The sequence below is a fragment of the Epinephelus fuscoguttatus genome, linkage group LG1, assembly GCF_011397635.1.
Source record: "Epinephelus fuscoguttatus linkage group LG1, E.fuscoguttatus.final_Chr_v1".
NCBI classification, from domain to species: Eukaryota; Metazoa; Chordata; class Actinopteri; order Perciformes; family Serranidae; genus Epinephelus; species Epinephelus fuscoguttatus.
Genome location: NC_064752.1, coordinates 45,687,247 through 45,706,039, shown reverse-complemented (window position 1 = coordinate 45,706,039; position 18,793 = coordinate 45,687,247). Strand labels below are relative to the sequence as shown.

Sequence of the window (18,793 nt, the reverse complement as noted above, 5' to 3'; positions counted from 1 at the left end):
AATATTCCTAAAGATGGCACATATTAGAAGATGCAGACCTGCTCAGCTTCACACTTGTACTTCTTCCAAAGTATTTTCTTTCCAAAAATACACTATAATCTATCTCCCTAAATGAGACGTCACAGCATCATGTTAATGAACTGAGGCCTGGTTGTTACCTGTTTGGCAACAGGAGTGAGGTCAGGTCGGGAGGCCATGTTTTGGTTCAGTTTATCCAGGTCTCTGGTGTTGCCTGGCTGAACTTGCTTTTGAAGGTCCAAAGTATCTTCTCGTATGTCAGCTGATTCCTTCACTGGTTTTTTGCTCGCTTCTACTTTGTCAGCTGCATCTTTGGACTCATCGTAGGCGTTCTTGATTGCAGAAATAGCTCCTGAATAAGACAGAAAAAAGCAACATGAGTATATGTTATAATGTCACCACATTACAATGTCTGTTTCATTAACAGGTGGAAATTATGTGTTTCTGTCAGACATTCTACCTAAACCAATACTAAGTGAGCTTGTGCCATGTTTTAAAACAAATGTATGCAACATTCAGAGCATTAATATAGCAGCAATCCACTACCTTCTATGTAAAGATATAGTGGTGTAATGGCATCCTAAGAGTGACGTCATGCTGCCTGTGTGTGTGTGTGTGTGTGTGTGTGTGTGTGTGTGTGTGTGTGTGTTGCTTTTCTGTAATTTGTTGTAGTAAATGGTGGCCACACATGCATGTTAGTGCATGTGAGTGTATACCACAGGCTAGCTAATCATTGCAACTCTGCAATGCGCTCATGACGGTCACTGCTGATAACACTGTCCCAATCCACAGTGGCAAAATGGCGTTGTCACAGAAGCATAATACCTACCCCAATTAACAGTATTAGCTCTGTCAACACTTTTAGCCGCCAGCTCAGCCACCTCCATGTTGAGAGTCGTGTGCAGACAACTGTGGCTCAGACTCTGAATCATAGATACGCTCTGAATGTGGCATACAGCTACTGTAAGTTTTTATTAGAATATATGCAATTAATGATCCATCACTAAAGGTGTAGTGTTTGACACTGATTTGTGTGTCTTCGTTTCTGACCTGTATTGTTTGAACTAACAGAGTTGTCCTTTGCATCTTTCTTGGCTTTGTATTCTTTATTGAGGCTGTTCAGCAGATCCTGCATTTTGTCCAGCTCTGTGTCCAGATTAGGAGTTTTTGCCAGGGGTGGAAGGTCATCGTTAACTTTGTCCATCTGGTCCCTTTGAGACAAAAACACAAGTTGCTTAATAAGGCATCAGTTTCCATCCAAGAGTTGGAAAAGGGGAAAGAAATTATATTCATGAATATCAGAAAACATTCCACAACAATGATGAAAAGCTTTAACTGGAGCTGATCAGTGTTTTGATAGCAAATCCAAAATCTGGCTATATTTTCTCAGTTGTCCCTCACCTGAGCTTGTCCAGTTGGGACAGAGCATCATTGACCTGTGAGGCAGTACTGGGAGGAAGGGAGATGGAGTCCCGGATCTGTTTCAGGCTGGCCTCCAGGGCACGGATACGAGGTCCAAAGTTTCCAAGATCACCAGTACCTCCAGGACGAGTAGGCAATTTCGGGGAGAGTCTCTCAAGAACTGAGCTGAGGTTCTGTCTCTGGGCGTCCAGGGTGAAGAAGCAGGAGGGACATTTCTCGCAGCTAGGGAAGGAGTCACAGTGTCCTTTACTGCAGGTGTCACAGCGAGTACCAATGACACCTGGCCGACACAAACAGGCTCCTGTCTTCTTGTCGCAAACTTCTGGAAGTGTTCCTTCAATATCACACTGACACTCTGAGGAGGAGGAGATGACAAGTTTCAAGTATTTTATTATAATATGTACAACAACTTGAGGGTCAGAAGCCTCAGGTGCCCACATACTTGATGTGGATTTTTTAGAAGTTGCTTCACTGCTGCACCCCAGTGCCTCATGGAGCAACATATGTTTTGCAAAATAGATCACCTTTAATTACTACACAGAATGTCCAATTACCTGAGGAGAGTATCAAGAGGCCCACTGTAGAACTGAATTAAGTCACCATGTAGAATTGTAGTAGCAGACTTGGGTCATGTCTTAATGAAAGTATTAAAAATGAACCCGTGACTGCAATCTATTTTTTTTTTCATCTGACTGAAACAGTAAACTAAACTACAACTTCGAATGGAGTCCCACAAAGCTAAAAAATTGCTTCTAGTAGAGTAATCACAAAGAGTTGACTCACGTCGGCAGCCTAAGAGAGAGTCTCCATATGTGTTGTCTGGGCACCCGCTACATGTTAGGCCTCCAAAGCCTCGTCTGCATGGACACTGACCTGTCACCTGCAAAGAAGGAAACAGTTTATTATTAGTGTCATTTCATGTCAGAATAAATACAAACTGGACACAAACTCTGGTTACAAATCCATCTACTTATTCTCTGCTACAGAAGTCCAGAGAAACAAGTGAGAAACAAAAAGATCAGGTGATCCATTTTCTAAGTTTGATCTAAATGTTTTTTTCTCTTGTGTTCTTCACTTACAAACAGGTGAAAAAAGTTTTGCCAAGATAATTTTACATCATTAAAATACAAATATATTTGAATACATTTCTAGTCAAAAGAAGGATGTGACAGTAATGCTACTTATCTTGCTAACACACAATTTGTCTCCATTAGTCACTTCCTGACAAAAACATGCGAAAAAAGGGTCCAGGTTGAAAAATATTGAAGTTTACCTTTAAAACTCATCTTAAAGAAAACATAAATGCTTTTAGTCCTATTTGGAACACAGTGAAGTGATGTATGTCAGCCTCTTGTGGCTGAAATGAGTATTACAACAACAAACGCTTGTCAGTTATCCTGGCAAAACCTTTTTTCCAACTGTTTCACAGATGAAAAAGAAATTTAAAGAACATAGAAAGATGATCCTGGAAAAACATTCTTATCATATGTTCTTGAATTATAAACATAGGAGAGAAAACAAGTTGGATTAGACTTAGAAAACGTTTCTTTTCTCACTTGCATCTCAGAGAGTTTATATTGTTCATGCACGTCTGTGTTGTTGCCTTGTTATGTCTTATAAAGCTGCTGTTTTTTGAGAAGTTGCGGGTTATTTAATCGATGTAGTCTAATATTGCCTGTTGCTCCTGCTGTGATGTCTAAACTTTAGTTCTTTTATTTATTGTCATGTTTGTTTAATTGCCTGAGTTTTGTCCTCTTCTCTGGTAATATGTTTTTAACTGATAGTCAGTTGTATGCTCTGGCTGCAGAGTGTGCAGTTTATAGAAAAATAATATATTCTTGATATGGACATTAGGGCTCTGTGATGTGATGTGTATATGTTGACATGTTAATGCACTTTTTGTAGCATAAATAAATGTTTCATTTAATAGGTCTATCATATAACATTATCATTACATACATCTACTTCTTTACCCTCTCTTCACCCCCATCTCCAGTGTAAGATGTTATCAGAGTACATTTTATCTGACCTACATTTTACTTTTATCTAAGCATATTTTTACGTAATTTCTTTCTTTTTTTTTTTTTTCTTACGACATTTCATACTGTCATGTTAAATTCTTTCTGGGTAGTAGTCATACCTGATCACAAGCATCACTGTATGACCTGGTGGGGTCACAGTTGCAGGGTTGGCAGCGTCCTGACAGGGGTGGTTGCCAGTAGCCTTTTGAACACACGTCACACGTCAGGCCGTGGAAGTGGGGACGGCAGGGACACTGGCCGGTAAGCGGGTCACAAGCATCTGACAGTGACCCGTCTGGTGAACAGGAACACTCTGGACAGTGGGGGTAACATCAGAGTTAGGAAGGAGTTATGGGCACACACACATCAGATTCCGCACAAGTATGCATAATTATGTTATTAGCGACAGTATCAGTGGAAGTTTAAAGCGACAGTTCACAACAAATAAAGATTCATATTATTCCTGTTACATGTAGTGCTGTTTATTAGTCTAGATTGTTTTGGGCCGAGTTGCCGAGTGTTGGAGACATTTGCAGTAGAGTTGTCTGCCTTCTCTTCAATATAATGGAACAAGATGGCACTCAGGTTGTAGTGCTCAAAATGCAAAAAAACAAACACTGAAAAACTCAACAGCAATGTCTCTTTTCAGAAATCATGACACAGTTAGCCAAGATACTCAAGACCATTTCTGGAAGGAGACATTGCTGTTGAGATTTTCAAGTTTATTTTTTTTGGGTGCTTTGAGCACCACAAGCTAAGTGCCATCTAGTTCCATTATACTGAAGAGAAGCCAGACATCTCTATGGCAGACATCTCCAGCACTCTGCAACTCACACATAAACACCTTAGATGGATAAATAGCACTCCAGGTTGATTTGGAGGTGAGGTGAGCTGTCCCTTTAAAGACGCAAAAGAAAAGTCTAACAGTTAATAACTTGATATCTGGAGTTAAAAACATCAAAGTGTCAAAACACAGACACACACACACACACAGACACACACACACAGACACACACACACACACACACACACACACACACACACACACTTTCATCATAGCTGAAAGGATCAGTGACCTTTTGGAGATTAAATGTACTTTCACATGTAACATTCAGGAGCATGCAGTGAACACGCTTCTAGTTAGTGCTCATTGAAAACAGAGGTGAAAAAGCAGACTGTGCCATTACTAAGTGTGATATGACAGTGTTAGATGACTCACTTGAGCAGCCCAGAGGGTTGGAGGCACTGAGGTCGTAGTAGCCTCTCTTACAGCGGTCACAGCGGGGACCTTCAACGTTCACTTTGCATTGACACAAGCCTGTGCTGTCGTCACACCGACCCCCGTTCACTGTCCCCTCAGCACTGCATGTACAGCCTGGCAGCAACACAAACACCCACCACTCATCAAAGATTATATCTATATCCAAATATTTTGCACAATTTTGAAGTTTAAGTTTAAACTTGCATGCTGCTGTCATATTTTCGATGTGTATGGCTTGGGAAGGATCCAACTAAGAGTTAGTAACTTAAACAATTAGCATTTTACTAAAGAACCACTCACGTATGCAGGCATCAGGGCGGTCCATTCGGCTGCGAGGGTTTGGCTGGTAGCCTGGGGCACACTGGTCACACTTTGGCCCTGTTGTATGGTGTAAACAACCCTCACAGACACCTCCACTCTTCCGCCCACTGGCCTCATACACCACCTGGTCAAAGTGACAGCGCTGGGCGTGGTTGTTACACTCACAGCCTGAGAAGAGGGCGAAAGGGTATATAGTTAAGGTTAATGAGTCAAATTAATTCATTACATTTGATTTAAAGTACCTTTCATGTATCCCAAAGACAATTTACACACAAAAAACCAAACAATTTGCTTTAATGGCTCTAAAACAGTCATTTTATTTGATGTGTGCACAGGTGTCTTAAAATGAAAAGGTAGTGTTGACAGACCATCTATGGTAGAGCCCTTATGTTACTTATTTTTATAATGGGGAATTAATGTAAGACAATAATAAAACAAAAAGGCATCTAGTTCTTAACATTTTCTTCCACTCCTTGTAATATGGGTCTTGCTTATCATGCTGATCACCCTTGTTTATAGAGACATTTAACAGGTGTGGGTGAAGTCTTACGTTTGCAGGTGTGAGTGTTTCCCTCCTCTGCAGGTCTCCAGGGCAGATCATTGTAGAGATCGGCACAAACCTCACAGTTCATACCTGCTGTGTTGTGCTCGCAGTCACACTGAGGACTCACCTACAGAGAGACACAGTAAAAGGGCACATGACAAAGATGTTCAGTCAAAGGTCAGCTCATTCACTCTGTACGCTGTGATCAACAGACGACTGGTACCAGAGACATGGGTATCACAGCACCAAGCTATCCCAGCAAGCTTATTCAAGTGAAATGCATCTCGATTACAGCCTGCACTGATGATTAAAATGTTACTGTGCAGAAAGTTGGAAATCAGAATACACACCTATGGGTCAGTAAAACTAATCTGCATGTCTTCCCATGCAAGCACAGGGAAAACATGGAAACTCCACAAAGAAAGGCCCGGCTGGCCCGTGGGCTCAAAATCTGTATGGCGACAATGCTAACCACTACACCATGCATGTAAGCCTTGTGAGGGTTCTCTGCTAAATGTCTTTTCTTTGATATTAATTTGAGCATGCATGAGGATCACTGTCCTGGTGGCCACAGCAGCTGAATAAGCTGCTTCATTAATTAACGCTCTGGGCAGCCTATCGTTTTCAGCTCAATGTTTTTAGCAAACTTTGTGGTAAGAGAGAACCCTGCTGGCACAACTGTGATTCAGTTACAGTAGTGGTCATTTTTTTCTCTTTCTCATTGTAGCAATTGGAGTGCTGACATTTTGGAAAACAGTTTTGCTCGCTGTCTTACAGAAACTCCAATGATAAGATCAATATCAGTCTCCTATCTGAAGAGAAGTGCTGCAGGTCCAGGGTGTGTTTAGCCCAGTTTAAATAATAAACTGGAAATATTATGCCCCCGAACCCCTGCATACTGTACATACCTGTATACTGTTGGGCAGTGGATTGTTGTATGTTTCTGGCAGGCATCGGTTGGCGTGTCCATGGCACATACAGCTGCCTATCACCTTCATCTCCTTCAGGGCAAAAAACCTACTGAGAGCTCTGCCTGGTAGACGTGGCACATCGCCAAGCTCCGTCATCTTCACCCTCAGCCCCGTTATTGCAGACACATCTGTGGATGAGGCAGCTGTCAAGTCAGCAGGCTACAACTTTCAACTGGGTGTAGTAATTCATGACGGACAAAGGCTTACCTTCAATTTTTTGGCTTTTGGTAGCTGGGACGTAAGCATACTGACGCAAAGGACTGAACTGGATCTGGAGAAGAGGAATGTACATATTATTACACCATACATATGCATATGGATCTTTTTTTCTCCATCACAGAATGTTTTGCTGTTATTTCGCAAAATTATACTGTAATCCATTTTATTTCAAATGTCTTTGGAATTGCCAAACATTGCAGTTCCTCAAATGGCCACTTGAGGTTGGCACAAAGAGCAAGTCAGTCCCCATAGATTCCCATGTTAAGATGCCGACTTTACAACCTGATACAAAAAACGGTTTTGGCCTCTGAAGAAGTCCTGTTCAGTGTTTGGTTTTACTAGAAGACCCTCTAAGTGCTAACCAAGCTAGCAGATAGCATAAGGGTTATCTCCATTGTCTTGTCCAAGTATGGTCACCACTGGCCCCAAAAATCCAAGATGGTGACGGCCAAAATCCAAGCTATGGGTGATGTCACAGTGGCTTCATTCGTTTTCTTTGTTGAATACAGTTCATGGTTTCGATAGCTTTGACCTGTCATGTGCATTATGTGGTATCTAAAGGCACACTATACATTTTGTTTGTGTCTTTAAAGGTAATAAATGCTATTTATCAGGACGTAAGTCATTTGCTCTTTTTAAGGTGCAAAAGGAAAATGAAACCCAGGTTGTACAAAAAATTAACAAAAAAAAGAGAAAATTAAACAGTATATTGATGGTCAAAATGACTCAAAAAAAAAAACACCCTAAAATGAAAAATCTGACATCCAAACTACAACTAAAAACAAGACATGTTGTTTAATTGATTTTCACCTAAACTACACAGTTTTTTCTTTTAGTTTTTTTTTTTTTTTTTTTTTTTTTTGACACATATAACAGCTTAAATTGAATTTGGCTAGATTTTATGCCCACAAGCAGAAAAACAAACAAACAAACAAACAAAAACGTTTTCTGCTGCTGCTCTGAAATGAGGTCCTCTTGTTGTAAGTAATGATAAAAACTTAAACATTTTAAGTGAAACTGTTTGTCCTGCAAATATAATTTTGTAATCTGGAAAAACCACACATTTTGAATGATTACTTTGACTGAAGACAAGTAAAGCAGTTGAATCCTGCCAACAAGGTGTTTGTCCTTACTGTGTGGTCTTGGTATGGGTTTCCTCCAGTAGGGGGCAGTGTGTAGCAGTATGTATCGTCTAGGGTCAGGGGTGTCGCTGTGGGAACTCCAGGAAAAGTTCTGTCACAGTCTGTAGCCAAGTAGAGAGCAGGCTGCCACGTTTTGCCTTTATCTAGTGTCTTCTCTATAACAAAGGCATTGGGACGAGGACCCTGCAAAGAAGAAAGAATGAGTACACATTTCAGGTTTAAAATTCGTAAATAATGTATGAGTAATAAAATGCACTGTTTATACTGTGATGTGATTCATAAACTCTAAACAAAACTCTTAAGATCTATTTTAGAAGTGGATGCAGTATCGCAACACTCATCAAATGTTAAATAGAAAAGACAGAAGTGAACAGATTTGTGGTGCTCATGTGATCCAGCAGTGATGGCAGACTGCATCATACCTTGAAGTTGAGCACCAGGTTGTCAAGCTGGAAAAGGTTGTCGAGGTCCAACTGGAGAGTGACTGGATCCACCTCTGCAGGACAAACAAGCAGAGAAGCATTTTTATGTCAGATGTTCACACAGAAACACAATGCTTTCTTTTAAATTCGTTTTCAGACAGATTTGATGTTGTTTCGTCTCCTGCAGCCAGAGCAAACTGTTCAGCACACTTTAGGGTTACTGTAACAGAGTCCTCTGCTGGTGAGGACTACTCAGAATATGATGGAAGAGAAAAAATGGAAAGAGCTCAGTTAATTAAATCAGTGGCTATAAAGCAAAGTATACTTTGAAATGTCACCCTTTCTCAAATATTAAATGGGCGTTATTTGTGATTCTCAACCTCATATTTGTATTTATATTTATTTAAAGAAATAACTGTCTGTCACAGAATGTCACTATATCCTGACAGTAGTGCATGAGACACATAATCTGTGAAAAAATAGTGTGAGCATTATCTGGCAGATAATAAATGGCATTCTCAACCTAATAGTCCATGTGGCAGGACCCTGTTAACCCATAATTATGAGGTTGATTACCATTAATTAAAACCCATTTGTTTGAGTTGTAAGATAAGAACCTGTTGGAAATATACCATTCACTCCTGCTAATACAGTATAAACCATTTTGTTTCTTTGTTTCTTTCTGTCTGTCTGTCTGTCTGTCTGTGCTTGTTTATTTCTTTGCCCACCTTTCCTGGACTGCCACCATCTGTTTGGTGCAGAAGTGGACAGGACTTCCTGGACAGTGTGGGCCAGTGGACCGTCTGGATTCCTGGAGTCACATGGACAACACTTCATCCTCCTCTAAGGAACAAAAAAAAAAAAACATATGCCAGTCAGTAACATTGGACTTTCCTGCAGAGTTACTTTGTAATATTTGGTGTATGTGTGATGGGAATTGCATCACTGCGAGTGATTGTCCTGAAAATGTTTTTTTCTCAGTGCTATGTCAGTTAGATAAGCCGTGTCACTGACCAGGTCAAAGGTGCCCGTGAGACAGAAATCAATATGACTAACAGGTTTATATTAAGGCAAAATCTGTTTTCAGCTGGTCAACACTGTTGGCATAAACTTTGCCCTAGTAACAGGTAAAGAGGGAAAAATGTGCTGCCCTTGTTTAAATCTGACTATCTTTTGCATATGTTACATTTTGTGACACCTGTGTCTCACATGCAGAATTTATCCACCTGACAGGATTTGAAGATGGACTTTCTGCTGACACAATTCCAGTCAACAACTGTAGACATCTAAATAATTCATCCAACGAATTACACTGTGGGTGATTGTCTACTCACCCTGAATCAGTCAAAGCACCTGTGAAGTCTGCATGTACATGTACAACCCCCCGCCCCCCCAAAACAAAAAAAACACACAAAATGAGCTGCGTGCAGTTTAGGAAGACACCCAGCATGTTGTGCTCTCATCACTAACAGCTGGGCCCCTGCTTTCTCTCATCAATATTTAGCAGCACCCCCTCATCTAAGTAGTCTGGACATGACTGCCGCTCTGGCACACAGACCATGGCAGCTTTCCCTGTAAGGAAAAGTTCTTTTGGGGTTGCTGATCGTTACAACATAATAGCCTTGCTTACGTTTTTCCCGCCAGCTACGTGTCTCAATTCACTCACCCACATTAGGATGGATTATGCTGGTGCTGAGATAACCCAGATGGCATTTCTCAGACTCAAACAGATCTGTGGTTACACTTAGTTATTTAAAATGTCATGGTGTATTGAGAGGGAAAATTCTCCTTTCTGCCTATAGAGCAGTAACTGCTTCAGTACAGTGAAGAAGGCTGCAGTGGCAGCCGCTCAACCCAGCTTTAATTTGATGTGTTGAATAGGTAAGCAAGGGAACAGTGTGGCATTACTTCTCTCTGTGAGCACCACTTATCGTCATTTTATATCGTGTAGTCTTCATAGTAGAGGACAGCTGATTCTGAGTCTAGTGGGACACCATCTGAGACCCCAGTGGAAAGACTGTTGCCTTTTCCCATTCCAAAACATTTATGAAATGTTCTGTGATGATTTGGATGCCATGTTGTTGACATTCCTGACCCCAGAGGTCTGTCTCTGGCCCTTCCTGGTCAATCATCATTGCACGCCACACAAGATGTGAAACACCAAAAGCTATTATTGGTTGAGGCTCAACATGCAGTCTGACATGTCTCGGGCTGTGTGACAGCAGGAGTTGAGGCAGCATAATCATTTAATCTGATCATAGTGACAACCTCAAAAAGCATAAATGCCATGTAGCCAGATCTCCCCACATTCCAACTATTTTCAGTCTTGCACCAACCAGGTCACTCCTTAAATTGCCCTGTGTAGACCATCTGGAAATGCTGCTTTCATAACAAGCAGCCTCAAGGCCTTCACACTGGGGACGTGACAAATAAACAACACGAAAATGCGAAATATGTGCCTGCAAATATTTTGCATCAAAACTATTCACACTGGCAGCGATGCAAATTTGCAATAGTTGCAACACTTGATTAATAAAAGTTTTTCATGTGAATAGATTTGACCACAAACATTACAGGGAGCCTGTTGACACAGAGCAGCCTGTCTGAGGTAAGATGTACAGCTTAAGCAATGTAAATCTGTTGTACTGAGTCTTCTCTTAGTTAAATTCTTTAAGTGAATCTGAATTCGCTTTCATGAACAGTTCTGCAGTGTACGGTAATGTTATATGTGCAGGGCTTTTATTGTGAAAGGTAAGAATGAAAGGAGTTGATCTAGTATGTGCTGCCTTTGTCAAGGAAGGAAAGGAAAGGAGGAATAAAGTTTGCTGTCTTGGTCTGGATGTAAGAGCCTCCATGTTGTTGTTTTATAATCCTTGCAAATTGGTGCAAAATAGTGCGAAAGCTAAGAAAAAAATCACCTTGTTCTGAAAAAAATGAAGTCGCGTAATATTTGCATTCTGTGTGAAAGCATTCAGTACAAAGACCAAAGCTAAAAAAATATATCGATGTGCAAAATAATCGCACAAAAACAACACAATAAACAAAACTAAATAAAGAAATGGCCTCCAGTCTATATGCGGACATTGTGTGAATCGATACTCCTTTCTGCCACAAAGTCAGCCTGCTGCCAACTTTGGACCTTGGCCTTGTCTCTGTCTTATGTAAAGTATAAGCCTCAGAATTAAAGCATCTATCGTAGTCAATAGATAAAAAGGCCCTCACCCATATAAAGCCTATAAAGTAACAAATTGCAATGCTTTGACATAAATGTCAGTTCTGCTGTAGCTTTGTAACCTTGATGCCAATAAGACAATTATTAACCCACGGTCTGATAGCCTGAAGTTTTTAGATTTCAGCTGGTTGGCTGCAGCTTCTCCTACTTGTCAGGAGTTACAACAACAATTTTGTGACCAAAGAAAAAAATTCTAAGTAGTGCTTCAGAATATGAATAAACTCATAAAAAAATCACACATTCATAAATTCTTCAATTGTACTGTGGGTCTTTGTGCGGATTTTTTGGCCTTTACTGGGTTATTGCTTATATTCTGATACATGCATGTAAATGGCTGCTTTTTCCCACTTTTGATGAAACAAGAAAGCAGTTTCTCCTTCTTGCAAAGCTAGGCTAAACTAACTGGATGCACAGGTGATAAAAAGATATCAGTCTTTCCAGGGTCTGAAACTAGCACCCACCACCAGCCAAATGTGGGTAAATTGTTGGCAGTGACGAATAAAATCATCTGCCGCATGGCGGACAGAGAAAAGGAAACACAGAAAGAAACTCTAACTAACTTCTTACTATTATAAGCAACACTATGGGCTGTTTTGATTGACAGTCAAAGTTCAATGAATTCTAACCAGTAACCACACACACAAGAGCAGACAGTTACAGACAATATATATACACATTAAATAATCTGTCGTGTCATTGATGCGCTCTCTTCACCAACATGTCAGTCCTAAAGCCCAGCAGATAAACTCAGTTTACCCTCCTCCAAAGATACAACTCCCCCCACCCACGCACACACACACACACACACACACATACACAAATAGCAGCTTCAGTGTGTCCTACACTGACCCTAGCTACATAATAGACAACATGATAACTGTCATATATTTGTTGTATGGCCACCATTAAATAGTGACTTCAACTTAAATGTATTCAATCTTCAACCTTTTTTATCTTGTTGCAAAACAGTAAATCTTATCTTATCTCGGCTGATACAGACTTAACCCTCTTAAAGACTCGAGTGCGTCCATGCCATTTTTATACTTACTTCACCTTTGTTACCCCAGTTAGCATGACAGGGAGGTTCTTCTTAACTTTACAAATGTAGGTTAAAAGTGATTCTACGTGGAGGATTTTTCCCCAAGGTTTGTGGCTTTTGGCACTGCATGTATCACCTCAGACAAATCTGCAACTTCAAACACACACTGTTTGCACTTGCCAGCTGACTGTTGCATCAACTGGGGACAAGTATTTGATTCTTAGTTATAGCACAAAGTGGACACTGATAAAATGAGTTGGCTAAACTAAATCTGTGTCTGCACTGAAACCAAAGGAGTTTACATTTCAACTACCTGCACTACTTCACGTTAACTACTGACAGCAGGAATGAAATCACTGATGTTGGTTAAAGATAAGGACACATAGTCACATTATCAGTATCGGATATTAACAGCAAGAGAATATTACATGTATCTGTATTAGGATTAATTCAAAATATGCCTGATATATCAAGGGCTGGATGTGAGTGATTCTGAACTGTTGGGAACTGTTTGGGATGACCAAAATCTGTTAGGCCCAGGGGCGTAAATATAGACTGTGCAGGCAGTGCGGTTGCACTGGAGCGTGTGGGGTTAAGGGGCTCAATTGCCACCTGGAAATACGCCCATGTTCAAAGAAGAACTCACGTTAAATCAAAAATGTTTTTCTATATATGCCCTCAAAAAGGCAAACCCATCTCCATCATAGTTTTCTGTTTTTGTAAACAAGATTGACAAGCTGTGGACATCTGCAAGCAAATATAACATGAAAGCACACAGTAAGACACACTGTTGGTAAGATGCAAGTAAGTAGGGAGCAATTAGTGAGCCAGTGTGACATGAAGGGGGGGACTTACATGCAGTAACATACACACACAGCCACCTGGCCACCAAAACAAAGAACAGAGAAGCTCGGATTATAACACACATCGAGGGAGCGTGTCTTCAGGACAATATGACCTCCCTATATCTTTACAAAGCAAGGAGTTCTTTGCTGCTACTGTATGTCAATGTTCACAATCTCATATATAGAACCTTTATGTCTCGATATACTGCAGTAGGTGAAATTTAACCTGGTCCCCTGGACAGGACTGCACTGATGTATCAACATAAGAAATTCTAAAATTTACCAAATAATTCTATTCCAACATCAAAACCAATCTGCAATACAAAATTCCAGGTTTTCCAGGATATGTGGAGGCAAGTGGAGGAAGTCATGAGTCACTGGCGGTTAAGTTCAAGTTGATTTGCTAGTTCTTTTTTTGATTTTGTCAACTTGAGTCTGAAGTCGTCAAATTTGTCAGTTGAGTCTGACTTGAGTCAACACATCTGCACATTACTATCAAAACCCTCAAATACAATCTACATCACCTTCAAAATATTCAAGGCCAAGACAACACTGAGCCACTAGACTAGACTTGAATCAACTCTACAGTGTGTTTGCTAGAAAGGCTTACTCATTTGATATCACACTTAATTGTTCGCTGTAAAACTTGGTACTTGCAGCAGTGTGATGATGCATAGCCAACAAGATCTGACTAGCTTTCATCTTTATCACTGTTGCTCTTTCCTGGTAGTCATGCATATGTGGGTATTTGTCTCTATGTGTCAGCTCTGAGATGCAGCTGAGTGTTCTTGCCCCTCCCTGTCTGGACAAGGTGCGGCTCAGGTATTAAAAAAAAAAAAAGGGGGAAAAGGTATTTATCAATCACAGAGAGTCCACGCCTAACACAGCTATCCATGCCCTGAGGCAGCTTCAACACAGTGCACATACATTGGAAGGTTTGAAGATTGTGTAACATCAACACAAACATTATCCTGCCTGTCTCTCTGTGCTGCCCTGTCTTTTAGGTTGGATTTGGATTGCTTAGGTTTAGAATATCTGTGTGAAGACCATAATGAAAATCACTTAAAGTTTGAAAATAACTTTTTAAAGAGAAATCTATTTCCATGTGACAGTATAGTAATGCTACATGTGATAACTTCAAGCTGCAACTTCCAGGGCTGAAAAATGAAGCCAACACTGAAGTGTCAAAAACAGTAGTTTTAGTAGCAGTAGCAGTTCCTTTAATGGGCATTTGAGACTGGCTCCAAGAGCAAGCCTATCCTCAGACACCCCAGTGTTAAAAAACCCCAACTTTATAGCAGAAATAAACATGTTTACAGCCTGGTACAAAAAAAGAATTTTGAGCTTGGAAGCTGATTTCCCTGTTCATGACAACTGTTCAGAGGGTTGACCTTCCATCTAATAGGAATGAACCTTCATAATAACAGTGATGTAAATGCAATAACATTCTATTGGCATGAAGTAATACCATGCCTGGTTGAAGGTACACCTTACAATGCTATAAATGGTTCCGGATTTGCATTAGCATTAGCATTGGCATCATCATAGTTAACCATAGCTGTAAAATGCACTGTATAATCCAAGCTAGCAGATAGAGTTAGAGTTATTATCGCCACCCTCATGTCAAAGTCTGGCTCCAAAGCTGCCAGATGGCTACATCAAAAATGCCAACTCAAGGCTTCCGTGCAGGAGTCCCAAAAACTAATGGCTGATGTCACGGTGGCTACGTCTGTTATTTCACTAACTGTTACTCATGTACTGTACTTAGTCATCATTTTGAGGTGCTAGAACTTATTATAGACTCTACTGACTTATCTAATGATTTCTAGCTTAGAAGACTTCTGTTTTTCTTCCATTACATTTCTGTGGGAACATTGTACTTTAAACTCCACTACATTTATCTGAAGGTGGGAGTTTATAGACACATTGCAGATGATACATTTCATAATCAATGAGTACTTGTGGAACCTTGGACTGTAGTTTAGTAACAGCTGGGCTACAGTCCAGCTCTTGATCTCTGCTGCCCACTTATTCTGTGTTGCATCATTAATCTTATCAAACACTGTTAAAAAACTGTTACTGCACATATTAAATATCTTTTAGTACATCTCTTTTAAAAATGTTCTATTTCACGGAATAGTGACAACACAGCAGATACACAACACCAAATTTAACCTTTAACAATATTCAGTATTACCTAAATATTTAAACCCAGTGGGTTGGGTTCCAGTGTAGTTTCACTTGTTTTAGTGTTTTTTTTTTTTAAACAAGCGTCAGCATGATACCTGATTTAAGAAAAAGCATATCTGTACTGCAAACAAAAGTTTTAACATCACATTAGAGGCACTTTTCTCCCTATTTTTTAACAAACATAAAAATTGCAACATTACAGCCTTGACTCTTGCTCTGTGTATTTCCTCTGCTCTCTCTCTTATTACAAAATCAGTGTTTGAATCCAGTGATGGGAGGTTTGTGCTGAGCCAGCAGATGGGCTAGCGAGCGGTTTTGCAGACATTGGTCAAAGAGTACAGTTGCAACACGAGGCTCTGGCACTTAAATCAGACTGTTTCACAGATGGACAGCCGGCAGTCCAGCCAAAACCACCAAAGCCTCCATCCTGTCTGTCTGTTCACTGTGACCTCTGCACCGCTCGCCTCCTGACAACGCAAACCCCACGTAGAGACCCATGCATTGCCTGGGTGAACACAGCTGGCTGAGACTGTGTTCATGCCCTTGTTTGACTGACATGGGTTTTTATTAAACCAATATCAATATTTAAGCATTGAAACTGCTGTTTTTGCTTTTGCTTTCTCTCAGGTATGTCTGTTCCCACATTTTTAACAGACAACTAGCAGCCAGCCTTCTTTGGTCAAGATGATTTACTAGATTTGATCACACCAGGTTTGTAGATGTTGATACTAATATAGTGAAAAAGAGCGACACAAACTTGTAATAAATGTCCTTAAACACAGGATTGTGCTCTTACCTGTTGGTATGGGGTGCAGTAGACCTCGGAGCCCGTGAGGCCACAGGTTGAGGTGGCATGGAGTTGGTCAGCCCTGCCAAGGAGCAGGTCATCGCTGGGTGGGTAACAAGCCCCCCGAGAGCAGTCGGTCTGGGCCTGTGATACTGCACTTATGGCTGTGAGATAGAAGGCAGCAAGAACAACAAGAAATAAAAGATTACAGTGAGTTGTAACTATATGACAAATATCAGTCATTAAAAACATCAGTATACCACATCACTACTATTTATCATGACATACAAGTACTGTCTGAAACAAGGAAAGAAAAAGGAAGGGAATTTCAACCCTACTTTTTCAAGTACACGGCACTTGAACCACAGTGCATGCAGAAGTTTGTTTTTTATGCTGTAACAGTAACACAAAATTTGTATTTATGACAATTATACTTATTTTCTGGTGAAAATCATCTCTTTTTTGTAAAGATTGTTTATATAAACACCAGAAATACTGTCTATTTGTAATCTTGTGTAATCTGGATAAAAGACTTTCTTTATTTACTGTTTTATTCATTCCTATTGTAGACATATTTTTTTTGGTAGTATATTCCACATAGAAGTGATATACATCAGCTCAGAACTGTATGCCAAGTTTTTCTAGTTATAAATCTATAATAAACATTGTGTTTTGGTTTGGCGCCTATTCAACCTATTTAGAGTTTCCAAGGGCTTAGAACATTATGATGGAAGTATATGATGACTCAATTATGTCTCATAAGTTGCAGCAACAGTTTTTGGATTGATACAGTTTGTTAAAGATATTTGGTGCTAAATTTAAGCATTTTTTTTCACTTGAGAATTGATATAAATAGTCAAAAAATCCCTCTAAATACCACATTAAGACACTAAGACCTTGAGGAGCACCGCAGAAAATTCCATGCTGTGATTCGATATTAAAAACTTTTGATATTTGGAAATATCTGTAAAAATTGCTCTTTTTTGGTGATTGGATGGCGAGCACTTCTGTTCAGAAAACTCTACTTTGTGGTTAAAGTTTCATGAGACTGTGATTTTCCCAGAGGTCACAATTGGTTATTTTATACAATGAGGTTAATTTTTAAAAAATTGCATCACTGAAATGAAATGGCTACAATGGGAGCTAACATCATCACACATGAATAACTTTAGGCTCATTTAATCCACAAAAGTCTCAGCTTTCCAGTCAGATGCAATTAATGCAATTCCAAGACTGTTTAGGGGCCACAGTATGCAGTAATATCCCAACAGATTGGGCAAAAACACCACATTTGTACCTCACACAAATAAACTGTAGCCTGATTTTTGCCCCAAACTGAATGACACGAGCATTAAGTGAACAGATGTGTAAATGGTAGACTTGCGGGTACCCACAGAACCCATTTTCATTCAGATATCTTGAAATGAGATGTCAAGGGACCCCTGTGAAAATGGTTGTACCAGTTTTTTCCTTGCCAAAATTTAGCCTAACTTCGGTGCGTTATTTATCACATTTAGCACTTCTCTTGGTACCAATGGATGCCTTGAACTCATCAGTAGGATGGAATTAAGATTAAACAAGCATTAAAAACATTAAACATTAAAAAGCTAAAAGAAAGCACTCATGAAGGACACACCGAAAATGCTCAAAAAGGATGCTTTCTTAAAGGTGAGGCACAGTCAGAGTGTATGTATGTATTTACATATTTGAGAACTAATACTAACAAGTTGGTAACAATATTTTGTTTTGTCAGATTTTAAAAAGGTCTAAGTATTCAGTATTTTCCCTAAAGTCATGTTCTTGTCAGTGCAAAGTAGAGTAGTTGTAGTAATACCCCTCCAGAGTTAACAACTCTTTAAACATGTGCCATCATGAATAGAGAGTATGCAGGATTTCAACCAATCACTGCAGCAGCTGTGTTCAGGTTAGTTCCTCCTCTCTGCTAGAAAATGGAGAGATCAGTATAATCAGCTGCTGCAGTGTTTCGCTGGATGTAAAACCTGTGTACTGACAACTCCCAACAATTTAAACATCTGGTGTGGAAAGTTCAAGGTGAAAGTTATAGGTCAAACTTGAAACAGAAAGAGAACAACCAAATCAATATTAAAGCAGGAGAAAAAAAAGAAATAAATCTTACCAGCAAAAAGTAAAAGTAACCTCATGATGAGTTCTTCTTATGGAAAAGTCTGGAACAGAGGAGAAAACAAAAAAATATCAGCAAGCAGTAACAATCAAATATCATCAAAGCTAGTCGACTGTATTTCCTGATGTGAGACTCACCTGGCGGTCTGTATTGTATCAGCTCTGTTATCTGCTGTATTAAACTGTGTGTTGCTGCTAAGCTCCTGCTTTATAAACA

General features: G+C 39.9%; 1 protein-coding gene across 2 annotated transcripts in view; it reads right to left on the bottom strand.

Annotated features, from left to right (window-relative positions):
- Positions 1–18,793, bottom strand: part of lamb3 (laminin subunit beta 3) — a 24,878-nt gene extending 6,085 nt beyond the window's left edge. Inside the window, exons 1-16 of one of the 2 annotated variants that reach the window (XM_049570259.1) lie at positions 18,715–18,793; positions 18,572–18,620; positions 16,444–16,598; positions 9,070–9,184; positions 8,342–8,415; positions 7,911–8,102; positions 6,766–6,829; positions 6,496–6,686; positions 5,594–5,714; positions 5,023–5,211; positions 4,681–4,836; positions 3,581–3,774; positions 2,224–2,320; positions 1,420–1,795; positions 1,069–1,229; positions 159–370 (exon numbers count right to left, since the gene is read on the bottom strand). In XM_049570259.1, coding sequence (XP_049426216.1) covers positions 159–370; positions 1,069–1,229; positions 1,420–1,795; positions 2,224–2,320; positions 3,581–3,774; positions 4,681–4,836; positions 5,023–5,211; positions 5,594–5,714; positions 6,496–6,686; positions 6,766–6,829; positions 7,911–8,102; positions 8,342–8,415; positions 9,070–9,184; positions 16,444–16,598; positions 18,572–18,596 — 2,322 coding nt within the window. In that variant the 5' untranslated portion in view covers positions 18,597–18,620; positions 18,715–18,793. Of the gene's footprint in view, positions 1–158; positions 371–1,068; positions 1,230–1,419; positions 1,796–2,223; positions 2,321–3,580; positions 3,775–4,680; positions 4,837–5,022; positions 5,212–5,593; positions 5,715–6,495; positions 6,687–6,765; positions 6,830–7,059; positions 7,189–7,910; positions 8,103–8,341; positions 8,416–9,069; positions 9,185–16,443; positions 16,599–18,571; positions 18,621–18,714 lie in introns of those variants that run through there. The other variant, XM_049570339.1, reaches the window with a different exon arrangement.